This window comes from Protomyctophum parallelum (genome assembly GCF_964188405.1).
Source record: "Protomyctophum parallelum genome assembly, chromosome: 3".
Classification (NCBI taxonomy): Eukaryota; Metazoa; Chordata; class Actinopteri; order Myctophiformes; family Myctophidae; genus Protomyctophum; species Protomyctophum parallelum.
In genome coordinates, this window is record NC_139698.1 from 46,526,370 (window position 1) to 46,540,892 (window position 14,523).

The following is a 14,523-nucleotide window of genomic DNA, read 5'->3' on the forward strand; positions in this document are numbered from 1 at the left end:
CCGATCCGATTCACATTGGAAAATGAATAGGGCTAATTAGCCCTATATAAAAAAAAATAGAAGACCAATATTAGCCTAATGAATGCAGCGTGTTTGAAAGTCGGCCAGTCATATCAGTTTTAAACCAGCTCACCTCCACTCGTGAACATGACGGACACACAGACAGAATTTATAATAATGTATATTGATATTGATCACATGGATGCCACACACAGAATAGTTTAACTCACTGGATAAACTCACTGGATTATAATTTCTTCAGACAAGAGGATCCCAGGCCTACGAGGTAGGCCTCTAATATATTTACTTATGAATGTATGGGCTACTGTTCTTTATCGCGCAACAGTGTCGAGGGCCCATGCAGCCCCCCTCCCTCTCTCGTCTCTCTCTCTCTCTCGCTCTCTCTGAAAAGACGACTTTTGCATTGATTGACATATCCGATATTTTAAATATCGGATATGTTTTACCTCTGCAAAGGTGTGAGTGAACACCCGCCTTGGTCCCGAACTTAATTAAATAAATTATAATTATATTGCTTCAGCGGAGCACGCACCATTGTAAGCTTGGATATAGCAGTGACCGCGGCTGTGATCTCAGACAAACTGCTGTCTGCTGAGTCATGCTTGAAGCCTTTTATGGTCGATATGGGGCGTGGATCAATGCAGATGAGGTTGTCGGTTGCTTTTCCGATCACTTTGCACCCGCTGCTTTCAGTATGACATACACCTGCGATACGCCAGCGCACCTGTGGTACACACCACTCTCTGAATAACACGTCATCTCAACGTAGCTTGATCGGACGGATAAATACGATATCTGTTTCCGTCACCGTTACACTCTGGCGCATTTCGTTTTTGAAGAATCAGGACCAATGTGTTGCGATATACATGTCACATTGTGAGCTTGTACATCGGCTATTTTCGTCAAGCGACAACCTCGTACGACAGAGTGTAGCCTACATTAACAGGGAGGACGGAGGGACGGGGGGGGCAGCCGAGAGAATAATCAGACAGTTACCCCTTATCTCTAAACTTTATTTTTTACTATTTTGAAAACATTTTAAGATTGTTCAACTAGCCGATCTGCATCGACATGTTGTGAGCTTGTAGATTGACTATTTCAACTATTCAAAAATGTAAGGCCCTGGAAAGGGCTGAAGTGTCCTTGAGCAAGGCACTGAACCCCCAACTGCTGCTTAGTGGCCTACAGTATAAGACTGTGGTTGTAGTGGTCAGCTCCCGTGTGTGTGTGTGTGTGTGTGTGTGTGTGTGTGTGTGTGTGTGTGTGTGTGTGTGTGTGTGTGTCTTGTGCTCAGCTACTACCCTGGGTAAATAAAGGATTAAAAAAATATTTAAAAGAAATAGGGCCCTCAGTGTTCATCCTTTGACAATTTATGAAATAGCTATACATTTTCCGGTGATAAATAAATATCCCATGCATGCAGTAGTTGCAGAATCTTTACAATATCCCATTTACCTTCTAGTTTAAAACGTTATCAGTATTTGGTACTTTCCATAGTTAAGACTGAAGGTCTATTTCCGTCGATTGCAAAACATTTAATCTATTATGTTTTATTTGCTTGTTTGTTTTCTTGTTGGCTTTTTGGGGCGCCACAACGCAACAAAGTAATTATGCTTAGGGAACCCATGTGGCCAGCAGCGGCCCCAAATGTTCATTCTGAACCATTATTATTGTATACACTCCAACAGACCACACAACAAATTAGGTTGCTTCTGAAGGGAACACTGTGTATACCTAATTAAATTGAATTGGGATTTGCCATTAGCCAACAAGTCTCTTGTTTGGTTCCAAGTTGTCCCAGGGTGAGATGGAGCTCAATCAATGAAACTTTGTCACATCGCAGTCACAAGGTCAAAGTGGGTGAAATGTGTGTTTGCGCAGTGTCAAAGGAAGAGTAAAAAAGAGAAACAAAATATACAGTTGATGCTGGTTATGCCCCCTTTTCCCCAGCCAAATGCAAAATACAAAATGTATTTTGTTCAGAAAATGAAGAAATCCTTATACAGTATATATATATTTTTAAACAAAGCAATACTGCCTCACCAAAGTTGGTATTGTGACTTTATATATTGTTAAGATACTTTATTTTTATTTTTATATATATATATATTTTATCCCACGATTTTGTAACCCATTTTTCACCCCTGTGTCAATCATCTAATGTGATCCTGGGCTCTACACACCCTCCGCCAACCTGGGGAGAGCAACGGACTTAACTCATGCTTCCTTCATGCTTGAGTGTCCAAGTTGCTCCTTTACACCTGACAGGGGGGAGTTTCCCTGTCACGTTTCCACGTAGCGTGTGGAAGGAACACGTTATTCCAAACAGTTCCTTTCCCCTCCATCAGGCACCCCGGCTGGCCAGGGGGAGGCAGTTTAGAGACCAGGATTACTGCATGTTTTTGTGAGGGTACCTACCCTAGGGGACACGGGGAGAACATGCAAACTCCACACAGAAAGGCCCTTTCGCCAACCCCGCCTTCGGGTATGGGCACTGATGACGCGGAGGAGGAAACACGCCGCCAGCACCCACAACGCCCTGAGCGGGAATCGAACCCAGAATATTGAATAGATACTTGTACGTGTCATTATTATTATCACCACTTTACATATTCTAAACTCAAGTAGAGTTAGGTTTTGTCCATCATTGATAAGAACAGCTGATAATGGATCTCCAAGCTGCTCTGCCGAAGAGGAGAGGGCAAAACCAGCTAACCCCACCCATTTTTTGAGTGGTGCAATGCAATCACTCCCTTACGGAGCTATGTGTGTGGCTGGGTGGGTGGGTGGGTGGGTGGCTGGCTGGGTATGAGCATGAAAACACCATGGCTGTTTTTCACCACCCATATAGTGTATATATGATGATTTTGGTTGTGCCAGTACAGTACAGTGACAGTACAGCAGAGGGTACGGTAGAGGGACCCCCACACGGTAACTCTGTCATTTCTCAACCGTTTCAGACGTGGGGCCAGATTCGCCCCGGCCCCCTGGGCGCGTTCCTGGGGGCCTGGATGTACATTAGATAATTGACACTGGGTGAGAAATGGGTTACAAAATCATGGGTAATTTTTTTTATAAATCATAACTGTTCACACAACCCTGTGACAGAACGGAGCAGTGCAGTGCGCCGTGGACTCATTTGGCCTCAGAGCGGACGTGGAATGGAGGTAATAGATAACAAAAACACACACGTCTCCAAGAAAATAGGAAAGTTTGGTTGTATTTTCCTATTGCTCAAATTGAAAATGGCATCCCATGTAATTATCCCCGAGGCTGTATGTGGCCTTGTTGGGAGTCTTTAAGATAAGCAGCACACACACTAGATAAGCTGTGTGTGTGTGTGTGTGTGTGTGTGTGTGTGTGTGTGTGTGTGTGTGTGTGTGTGTGTGTGTGTGTGTGTGTGTGTGTGTGTGTGTGGGTGTGTGTGTGCGAGTGCGGATATGTGCATGTACAGTAGAGTATATAAAACTGAATTATGCCTGTTTCCAACAAAAATCTTGAATATCAGGCATATTTGGCAACATGAATAAAAGTGTTCCCATTCCCAAGTACATTTTGTCCCATACCGATTATCAATTTCGGGTTCTCTACACCAATGATGAAGTAGGTAGGTGTCCTTTCATGGTATGGAATGGTATGGATTCAGCAACTACTATAAAAACTATAAATAAAATATTTTAAAAAGTATAAACTTTTTCAAAACAACTTTTTCACCAATGAAAGTTCAAAGATAGATGAACATTATAAAGTTTAAATGAAGTTTAAATGAAGTGAAAGTATGACGGAGTAATAAGAGCTCAAAAAGGTTAACTGTGAAAAATGGGACCTTTCTTCCATCGACTCTCATTATAAAGGATGTAAAAAAAAGTTAAAAAGTATAAAAGGTATAGAACTTTGTAAAAAAAGAATACAAGCATAAATAACTGCAAAGAGCTGAACAGTTTGAAGTTTGAACTAAATTTCTAGCATAAAGTATGTGGAAGTAGTTAGGTGCCAAAAAAAGGGTTGAATAAAGACAAATTAAGACAAAATAAAACAAATAAATACATAAATATAGACTGGCAATAACTATTGTGTGCTCGCTGTGGCGAGCCCACAATTATAATGTATTGTAAAGGCAACACTCATTCACACCAGCCTGCCAGGTACATTGTCTGCTGTTGACGTGTATATATAAATATATATACGGTATATATAAATAATATATATATAGGTTTTTGAGTGGTGCAACCACTCCTATAGACAGCTATGTGTGTCCCTGGGTCTGTCTGAGCACGAAAATAGCGTTATAGCATTTGTTCCCGAGGTAGTGTCGAAGGGTCCTTGAGCAAGACACTGAACCCCTAATTGCTCCTGATGTGCTGGTTAGTGCCTTGCATTGTTTCCACTGAATGGGTGAATGTAATGCACAATCTATGTAAAGCTCCTTGGATAAAGGCGCTATATAAATGCACCATTTACCAGTACAGTACAGTACAGTACAGTACAGTACAGTACAGTACAGTACAGTACAGTACAGTACAGTACAGTACAGTACAGTACAGTACAGTACAGTACAGTACAGTACAGTACAGTACAGTACAGTACAGTACCACTCACTTCAGACAGGTCTGATTTTTTAATAGCATGTGGTTATATCTTGATTTATCTTGATCAAATAAAGCTAAATTGAGTGTGCAGTATTCACATACTGATGTGCTGGCTAATATGAAGATCGCAGGTGAAACATCAACATAAAATGTATACCATTCAAAATGTTAAATATTAGTATGGTGATGTATAATGTAGACAAAATCCGTATTATATTTATAACTACACCAATGTGAATGCTTGTCTGCATTTAATATTATAACATTATAGGTATTGGACTGCTGGATAACCATTAAGCAATTTCAACATTTTCAGAAGTTATTGTAAACATGAATTGATTAATTCAAAAGAATGAAATGATCAACAGCAATCTGTTTACAATTCTGTGAGACATCCCAAACACTGGTGCAAAATCAGCACACGCTTTACAAAATGTGTACTTTAGTCTTTGACACTCTGGCAGAGTGGCGCAGGTTCTGTCAAGCCTCTCACATATCAACAACCCACAGGTCAGCGCAGCATTAGACCGGGCTGCATAGAGGGAGGATTTGAAATAATCTTTTCACATTTTACCATTGCTATCTCTTCGGGTCAGGAAGTTCAGCCTGGGAGGCCAGGAGAAGCATTAACACAATGACTCAATTACAATCAGCACTTTCAGTCATGTCGTCTAAAACTGAGTATTTTAACAAAAGCTCAAAGATAATCTTGGAGTGACCCTCAGTCCTCTTTTCCCTGAAGCAGCATTTCTTTTTTTTTTACCAGAGGATTTAACCGAGGGGGTGAGTGGGGAAAAAGTAGCTGTATGACAAGCAGTCCCAACTTAGTTTCAAGTCTGAAGAAAGTACAGTTAGTATGAAGACATTTGAGATACTGAAGTGAGTGTGAATATATGACAGCCAGTAGAGGTCGGTCTCTCTCTCTCTCTCTCTCCCTCTCTATGTCACAAAACGACACAAGACGGACTGACAATGTAACAAACCGCTCTTGATAAAACCAGATCAAAAGCCTACCTAAAAACGTACTGAAGCACAAGACAGGCTTTGTTGCAAGCTAAATATAACATCTGCCAGAGAAAATGGTGTTTATTTATTATTCTTTATTTATTCATTTTGACTGGAGAAAAATCTTTGGGGAGGTATTTAGTTAGCATAATTATTTTTATCCAATTAAAATGTCAGTTATTTTTTATAGAAAATGCTGCTAGGAGCTCCCTGCACTTTATTGTTCAAAATATAATGTTGAAATGTTTTTAATTATCCCCCCAAGCCGAAGGCGGTGGATAGAGATGATGTATTCACGGGTGTTTGTGTGTCTGTCTGTCTATGAATTCAAAGCTTATCTCAGCTGAGCTGGACCGATCAGTGTCAGCCTGTGCATGCAGTTTTGAGTGCCAAGGAAAACACTCAAATAAATCTTTCAAATCGGTCTCATGGGTGCTACAACAGCCTATAACCCTTGAACATTTTGCATAGTTCCCCCTGGATTCCTTGCATCACGATGCAACTCCCACATACTAGCCCACACCCATTTCCGATTAACTATATTTTCAGTAATAATCATTGATTAATATTGTCCCAAAAATCTAAATTATTGGCTGATGGTTGGTGACCCCTCATGAAAACAAAAAGAAAAATCACACTCGTGTGATGTGATGGGTGCCCATATTTTTGTTCTCAGATCCGTGATAAAATCTATACATTTATTACAAGCTGTATGTATAGCAGCAAGACAGATGACATCTTACCATAATTTACCTAAAGTCCATAGACTTGGCTGGGCCGGAAAATTATTAAGCTCTGTGTCTTCTGCGTCATCAGTGCCCATACCCAAGGCGGGGTTGGGGAAAGGGCCTTTCTGTCTGGAGTTTGCATGTTCTCCCCATGTCCCCTAGGGTAGGTACCCTCACAAAAAACATGCAGTAATCCTGGTCTCTAAACTACCTCCCCCTGGCCAGCCTGATGGAGGGGATGGGAAGTAGGAACTGGTCGAAATAACGTGTTCCTTCCACGTGCTACGTCCGGCTGGGGAAACGCTCCCCTGTCAGGTGAAAAGAAGCAGCTTGGAATCCTCATACATGGAAGCATGAGGTCAGTCCGCTCCCCAGGTTGGCAGAGGAAGTGTAGCGCCCAGGATTACATTAGATAATTGACACTGGGTGAAAAAATGGGTTGCAAATATCGTGGGATAAAACATTTAATTATAATTAATAGGCTCTCGACAAACATTAAAAGTCCATCGACTTGGCTGGCCGCCACCTGTGACGTAATTTCAGGAAAGCCATGCCAAAGAAAGGACAAAAAAGTAAAAGATTGGTCAATGATTGGAGAGCTGTATGCCTGTGCCAGAGAATACTATACTTAATGGGAGAAAGCAGGTGGTACTGCAGAATGTTTTGAGTCTCTCCAAGGGAATGGGATCTGAAGAGGGTCCCACCCGCCAAGGTAAAAGGAACCGGCACTCACATTTGTAGTACAGGCTGCTACTGTACATTGTGATGGACAATGACATCATCCTGTTGAAGTAGCAGCAGTACAGCCTGAGTCTATCATGCTCAAGTAGCTCAAATTGGTGTCTGAGAGCTCTATAGAATGTTTTCGGCGGGTTCAGTCATATATACTCACTCACTGCCCTAGACGGTGAGCTCTTTGCACTGATGTAGATTGGTGGATGTCACTTCAGACAGAGCAAGAAGCCTTCTCAGACCACCACTGAGGCCACTGATAACATTTTTTCACTCATTATAGTGATTACGTTTTGAAGGGTGCTAGTCCCTCCGACGTCTGGCTTTCTGAAATTATGTCATATGGCAGCCAAGTCTATGGACTGTTAATGTTTGTTTGTTAGTACGATGTTTGTTTAAAGGAGTGAGGCGACCCTCCCTTCACACAAGTGTGATTTTATTACCTGTTAAGTTAAAGCAGTAGCTTTGGGTCAAAGCTACTTCTCGACGATGAGTTGGTGTTAGCAACAGAGAATCTAGGCCAATGGTGTTATATTAAATAATGAGCTTTAATTGAAGTAGATCTAGGCGTAGATTCAATAAATGCTAGCGCTGTAAGTGTTTTAAGAAGTAGTGAAAAGAGCAGATCGAAAAGTTAAGAAAAGTCCGATTTCTCTTTTAGGTCTAAAAGCTAAAATGTTTTGGAAAACACAGTTCTACAGTATATAGATAGACAGTAAATATTCAGGACCAAATGACAGACGATAATAATGTTTAACAATAGTTTTTAGATTGCGGTCCCAGAGATTAGAGTACGTTCCAATGGGTGTCCATGGCCTGATGCATACTGTATCACACTGGGAGTCCTTGAAATTAAAAAGGTTGAGAATCACTGCTGTAACGGATGTGATTTAAGCCTACCTTGAGGTACTGTATGAAAATCAATTAGACCACAATATAACCGTAGTACTATTCCAACTGGTATAAATCTTTGGCATTTTTTCCTAAGGATTTTCACTGGTCTGTCTGGCACACATAGTGAAAATAATTAAGCTAATTTGTAAATGCCGTCATCAATTTAAGTTTGTCAGTAAGTATTTTGCACTTAAAGTGTCACCATACTCTGCGGGCAAACTTAAATCGTATTCTTTCCCGTTCACCATATGCCGAGAAGATGAAACACTGAAACACTATGCTCACAGAAACTATGCTGGCAGGCAACTAATTGCCAGAACTTTAGAACCTTTAGGCCAGACAATCTAAGACTAGGTGACGATAGGTGAATCAATCGAGAGGCTGCTGTATCGATACGGCAATAAACGGGATTAATTATTATATTTAATTAATTAATTGTTAATTCATTATTTAATTATTATATCTGGGTGATGCAGTGTTGCCAAACGTACCACTGTTTAACGTTATCAAAGCCCTTCCCAGACCCCTTGCTAGGATGTTTAGACATTTATTTTAATTTAAAGATCTCTGTAAATGGTAAATGGTGCATTTATCCAAGGAGCTTTACAGAGGTTGTGCATTACATTCACCCATTCACACACACACACATTCATACACTGATGCCAGCTGAAACCAACCAACCTTGCTCAAGGACACTTCGACACAAACTCTGGGGGAGCCCGGGTTCGAACTAGCGACCTTGCGGTTACGATCCGGCCACTCTACCCCTAAGCCACTGCCGCTGTGGGTCTGTGGGCCTGAAAGTGTTTTGTGCAACATGGTCATTATTTTTGAATAAACGTATAATCGATATATATCGAATCGTGGCCTCTGTATCGTGATACTTATCTATCGTGAGATTGCAAGCAATATCCACCACTAGTACACAGTACTATAAAGTACAGTACAGTACAGTACCACTCACTTCAGACGGGTCTGACTTTAATATGTTATTTGGATGACCCTAAGGATGATAAAAAACCCTGGTACATCCAGACCCCCAGGAACGCTCCCAAGGGGGGTCAGTCCGGTTCCAGTGAGCCGCCGCACGTCCGAAACGGTTGAGAAATGACAGAGTTACCAAGTGGGGATCCCCGGGGGGTCCGTGTGGGGGTTCCCAGAAACATCCAGAGCCCCAGGGCTCGTACTGTAGTGTACTCTGTGCGACTTTACTCTGTGCTGTACTGTACTGGCCACTTTAGGTGTTGCAGCTTTCCGTGCTCAGACATACATGCATACAGACATACGCACACACATAGTTCTGTAATGGAGCGGAGGCACCGCTCAAAAACACAAAGACATCATCAAAAGTCCCAGCAAACTTCAGGCCACCATAATGATTTTGGTCAGCATTGTCTGTGTCAGTATGCCTTTGTTGAGCATTGGTCAGCAGCATACTGTTTAAAAGCTAAATGTTTCAGTGTAGAAGTCTTCATAGGTCCAAAATGACCGACTCAATGCCTAATGGACCCGGGAAATACATTCCAAAATCCATTTAATTTTCTTAAAATGACGGACCAAAACACTAATAAACCTGTGATTTATTTCCAGATTGGTTCTGAGAGACCGACCAGGAGGGTCGACTCAAGCTTTATATGGAAACGACAAACCAAACAATTAGTAATTATAATTGCCATTATTAGGCTGTTCCACCAGTAGATGACAGTGATAGGCTGCCCCATAATAGAATCTAGCAGCTACAGTATAGCAACCTTACCTACATTATCACACAATGAAATAAAATGTTAAATGGATGATTCAAGCAATAATTGCAGCAGCTTACAGTACATTGTTTCTATTAGTCAGATTAGTTGTGCCTTCCTAGGCCTGTGGTGATGAAATTATCTGTCACATAGGCATAATATTATTGCTGTTTAAATGTCAACTAAAATAACAAAGTAAACCTTTTGTCACAAATTTTAACTTAGCATTCCTAACTTACCATTCCCATATAACAGTTTAATTGCATGACAAAATGTTTTATTTGCAAGTTATGGTGGACTGTATTAAATATGAACAATTGTGAAAGCAATAGCCCAATTGATCAATCGTGTTTTTATCAGGCAGCCTACTAAAGTGGACTGATCACCTCCTACTAAGGCTATAATACTGTGCTCTGTCTGCACTGCAAAAGTCCTCCGCATTCATTTAAAGGGATCTATCAAACATCAAACATGTATGGGGCCATTTTAACATCTACTACTCAGGTTTATGTGAGCACCCCAGACAGTTTTTAAGTTGCTTGATTTAGTATTTAGATATTTGATATGGATATTAATTGTATCAGGAACGCCCCTTTCCTATACTAACTATAATGTTTCGGAGCATTAAAAGTGAGTTGCGACCCCTTCTTTCGCTTATGTGCTGCTCTTGCGGTTCGGCTCAGCACTGAATGTGCTGGGGGATGTGCACATTTGTCTTGTGTTGAAGATTAAACATAATGATAAACAGACCCGGGAGTCGGTACCTGTGGTAATAGAATCAGAACAGAGCCGGATCCAACTGACCATAATAAAACATGGACCCGTCCCAAACCAAGACCATCGGTTATCGTCTCAGGTTTGAGGGTTTGGGGAGACATAGTTCGATCAGTTGTCATACATGTGTTTGATGGCTGTCATTATCTCAGAAGGACAAGCATGGCAAAACTTCAGTATGCTTAACAGCAAAGAAATATGCATCATGATGCAACTCTCGCATTTTAGGTTGCTAATGACATAACCCATTAAACCCAACCGGGAAAGCGTACAGTACATGTCTGATCATGTCACTTTAGATTTTTGCGTTGGCTTTTAAAAACGAGCAACAGATGCTGTAGAGCGTCATAGACCATTCGGGGAATCCATAAGAAAATGCAATTCCTCACCCTCAAATCGTAGACATGTTCAGCTGCATCGTCCCCCTTGCTGACGTGGGAAAAGGAGCGCAGTGCCCCTGTGAGCCGCGGTGGAGACATGGCTCTGTGGCTCTGTGGTCCATAGAGTGGTACTCCAATGTATCACTGGCACACAAACATATGTCACACACTATTATATCAAGCTTAAATATCAAGACATTTAACATAATAGCCTAGAATCTCTATTCATGTTGTTCAATGTTGTTGTTGTTGTTACAACACCGTAATGACTGAAGCCTCCGTGTTAAAAAACAACACTTTCCACAATGATTAACTCTGCCATCCTCATCATGGTATATAGTATACAATACTAGCTCACTACAGCCTGGGACAGAGGCTACACTACATAGGAAACAATTAAGTCCCCAGCACATTTGGGGGGGTTATCCTATTAGCCTTAGACTGTTTACATTTTTGACTAATAAAGTATTCAATCAATCAATCAATGACTTAATCTACATGAGAGGCAGCTATCTCTGCAATCATGTTATAGTGTAACTACTCAGTAATTCGGTAACATTGCAGAGGCTTGGTGGTCAACTAACATTAATTACATTCGGCACAATATACTGTCTGTCAAGTGTCACAGTATGTCGTTATTATAGATAAAGTTTTACGAATGCAAAGTGAACTGACAGACGTTAGCATGCTAGCTGGCTAACTTAGCATCCCTGCCACGTCTCCAAATTGTTTTCTTACGAGGTCTCGGGGGCTTGACAACAACATACAAACGACTTATCTTAACTCACCATGTATAAAAACAGTAATATTAACTTACATTGATTTAATTCCGCACTTTCGCAAGCCCGTTATGACAGTCTGACAGAGGGGTACTGTCTGCTGCTGATGTCAACACAAGCGGCATGTGAACGCAAACTGCAAAGCATTGTGGGTAGTGTTGTTCTTTACGAAACAGACTGTATGGCGAGATGGCGAACGTAGGACTACAGTTTCCATAATGCACGCAGGGACACGTTTTGATTTCGCAAAGAGGAGAGGAACTGCGCTTTTGTTTGTTTTAATAAAGTTAAGTTATATATAAGGTTTTGAAACACGTAGTTCATGTCTACAGCCAATTGTTTTGTTTGGCCCCGTTTTATTTTGAAACATTCACACGTTAATATACGATCCTGCCATAATCAATTAAATCAGTCATCAAATGATGATCAACATTAACAAACCGTGAGTAAAAGTACCTCAAAGTACCTTTACACTGTAAAGGTACTTGACCCAATATTATTGACCCAATATTATTTTGTACAACCTAGCAAAGCATAAGATAATGGTTTGGAGAATAGGCTGGTCTCTCTTTTTACAAGAGATAAGCCATTGCATACAGGTTCTTAAACTTTTTAATTTCAAGGACCCCCATAACTCTGAGAGTAAAACCAAATGGACCCATAAGAGTCCCATTTTATTCCATTTGTACAGTATCAGAGTTAAAAGTTATAAAAGGGTCCATTTGGTTCCATTTGTATAGTACACTCTCAGATGTTACAGACCTGTAATGGTCCATATGATTTGGTTCCATTTGTACACTCTCAGAGTTTCAGACCTGTTAGCCCCTCTCGGAACCCTCCATAAAGCTTTTCTGAAATTTGGATGAGTTTTATGTAGGGTCACTGTTCATAACTATATTTTCGTATGGGAATTTTGGAACGCGGACATAAATATGCTCCGTAACATCGTATCTGCTCCGTTTGACGGCCTGTTTTCCTTTGAGGGCTTCTGAGTTCGTGAACTATAAGTAGCTACCTATACATTCCGCTGCCAATATCTCCTGTGGCGCGGAAGCCGTTAAGTATCTTTGTTTGACCGATTTGGTCGCTTTATTTCTTCTTGTTTGTTTACCGTTTATTGTACCGCCTCCCGGTGTGCGGTTGGCTTGTGCCGGCTACGTCCCTGCCTCTGATCTGCTCTGTCATAGCTATAGCGCCACTAGCTAGCCAGATAGGCGGTACAATGAGGTGTCAATAAACAAGGAAGGAAGAGAAGAATCAAAGCGACCAAATCGGTCAAACAAAAAAATACTTAACGGCTTCCTGTGGCAACGGCTTGCCACAGGAGATATTCGCAGCGGTATTTATAGGTACTTAAAGTTCACACATTCAGAAGCCCTCACACGAAAAAAAAGTCCTGAAAGAGCGCAGAAGGACTTATCTGAAGTTGTTTACGTTTATATATGTGTGCGTACCCGGTGGCAGGGTGGAGGTGGAATAGGACCCAATGCTCTGGGTCTAAAAAATGTCAGAAACTTCAGTAGCATTGGGTTCTGCTTGTAGGGCTACAGACCTGTAAGGGTCAATTTGGGTCCATGTGTTACACTCTCAGAGTTACAGATCTATAATGGGTCCATTTGGAACCCCCTCAAGGAACCATGAGGGTCCCAGGATCACACCTTTGAGAGCCACTGCTTTAAATAAATACATAACTAATATAGAGCATATTTGATCAAATTTAGGAGCCAAACTTTTTTGACAAATTAATTTAATTCAAACAGAACCGTGCACGCGCACATGCACGCGCACATGCACGCGCGCATGTGTCCTCTTTTTGGTAATTCAGAATATGGTATGCCTACTTTACAGTAGACCTACCTACAACCAGGTCCGTGTGCATCTCTTGAAAAAGTGGAGATAATTGACTAAATACACGTTTTGTGCCAGAACTTTCACATGGATATAAAACTAGAGGACCATATTTCACTCCACGTCTTTGGAATTATTAAATTGGTGAGTACAAACGGAGCATTTATCACATTTATGCCGCCAATGGTTCAATTCTACCAGGATTACCAGCAAGCGATCTATGCCTGAGATACATGAAAATTTACTATAATTAAATGATCACAGGCATTCTAGGTATAGGTTCAAACATGTTCATGTCAAGGACCCCCAAATAGATATGTTTGACTGTGGACCGCCGGACCCGGCGGTAAAGCAATGTTCAATATTGCTTTATTTGTCTTTTTTTCTGCAAGAAGCATCAGAAAAATACTAGTTTATTTCTCTGTCTACTAGATTTTAGGAGAAACATAATCTTGTTTATAAAAGAACAAATAAATAGTGCAAACTATTCTGTATCAATCTAAATAAACACATCCTAAAACAACATTAATTCACAGCATAAAAAACAAGCATAACCAAATAAAAACAGATTAAAAACTAATTTCAACTCAACTTGCATAGGCTACCTCACAAATTCATATACTAACTTCATATTATCGTAGTGGGTAGTATAAGAGTAGATAGAACGTGTTGCAGGTATTGTGAGCTTGTAGTCGATGTGCTATTACTTAATTGTGCTGGGAACCCCCTGGAACCCCCTCAAGGACCCTTGAGGGTCCTCGGATACCACTTTGAGAACACTGCTCTAGGCCATATCCATCTCTAGGTCAGGTGACTGGAGAATTAACAAGAATCACAATGTCACCATTAACATGTTTAATTTCTCCCTATTTTGCATCTTGGATCAACTTGACCAAAATAACATTATACAAATCCACACACACACACAGACACAGTTGCGTATACCCAGTCATTTCGATCCTCCGTGCAACTGGCTAGCTCCCAGTACATTCCGCCTCTGCAACCTTCTTTAGTACATCCTCGTCGGTTGC

At 41.0% G+C, this 14,523-nt stretch overlaps 1 protein-coding gene across 1 annotated transcript in view; it reads right to left on the minus strand.

Annotated features, from left to right (window-relative positions):
* Positions 1–11,776, minus strand: part of ascc3 (activating signal cointegrator 1 complex subunit 3) — a 194,462-nt gene extending 182,686 nt beyond the window's left edge. The window contains exons 1-2 of the mRNA XM_083761688.1: positions 11,683–11,776; positions 10,875–11,009 (exon numbers count right to left, since the gene is read on the minus strand). Coding sequence (XP_083617814.1) covers positions 10,875–10,964 — 90 coding nt within the window. The 5' untranslated portion in view covers positions 10,965–11,009; positions 11,683–11,776. The remainder of the gene's footprint in view (positions 1–10,874; positions 11,010–11,682) is intronic.
* Positions 11,777–14,523: the final 2,747 nt, after the last annotated feature.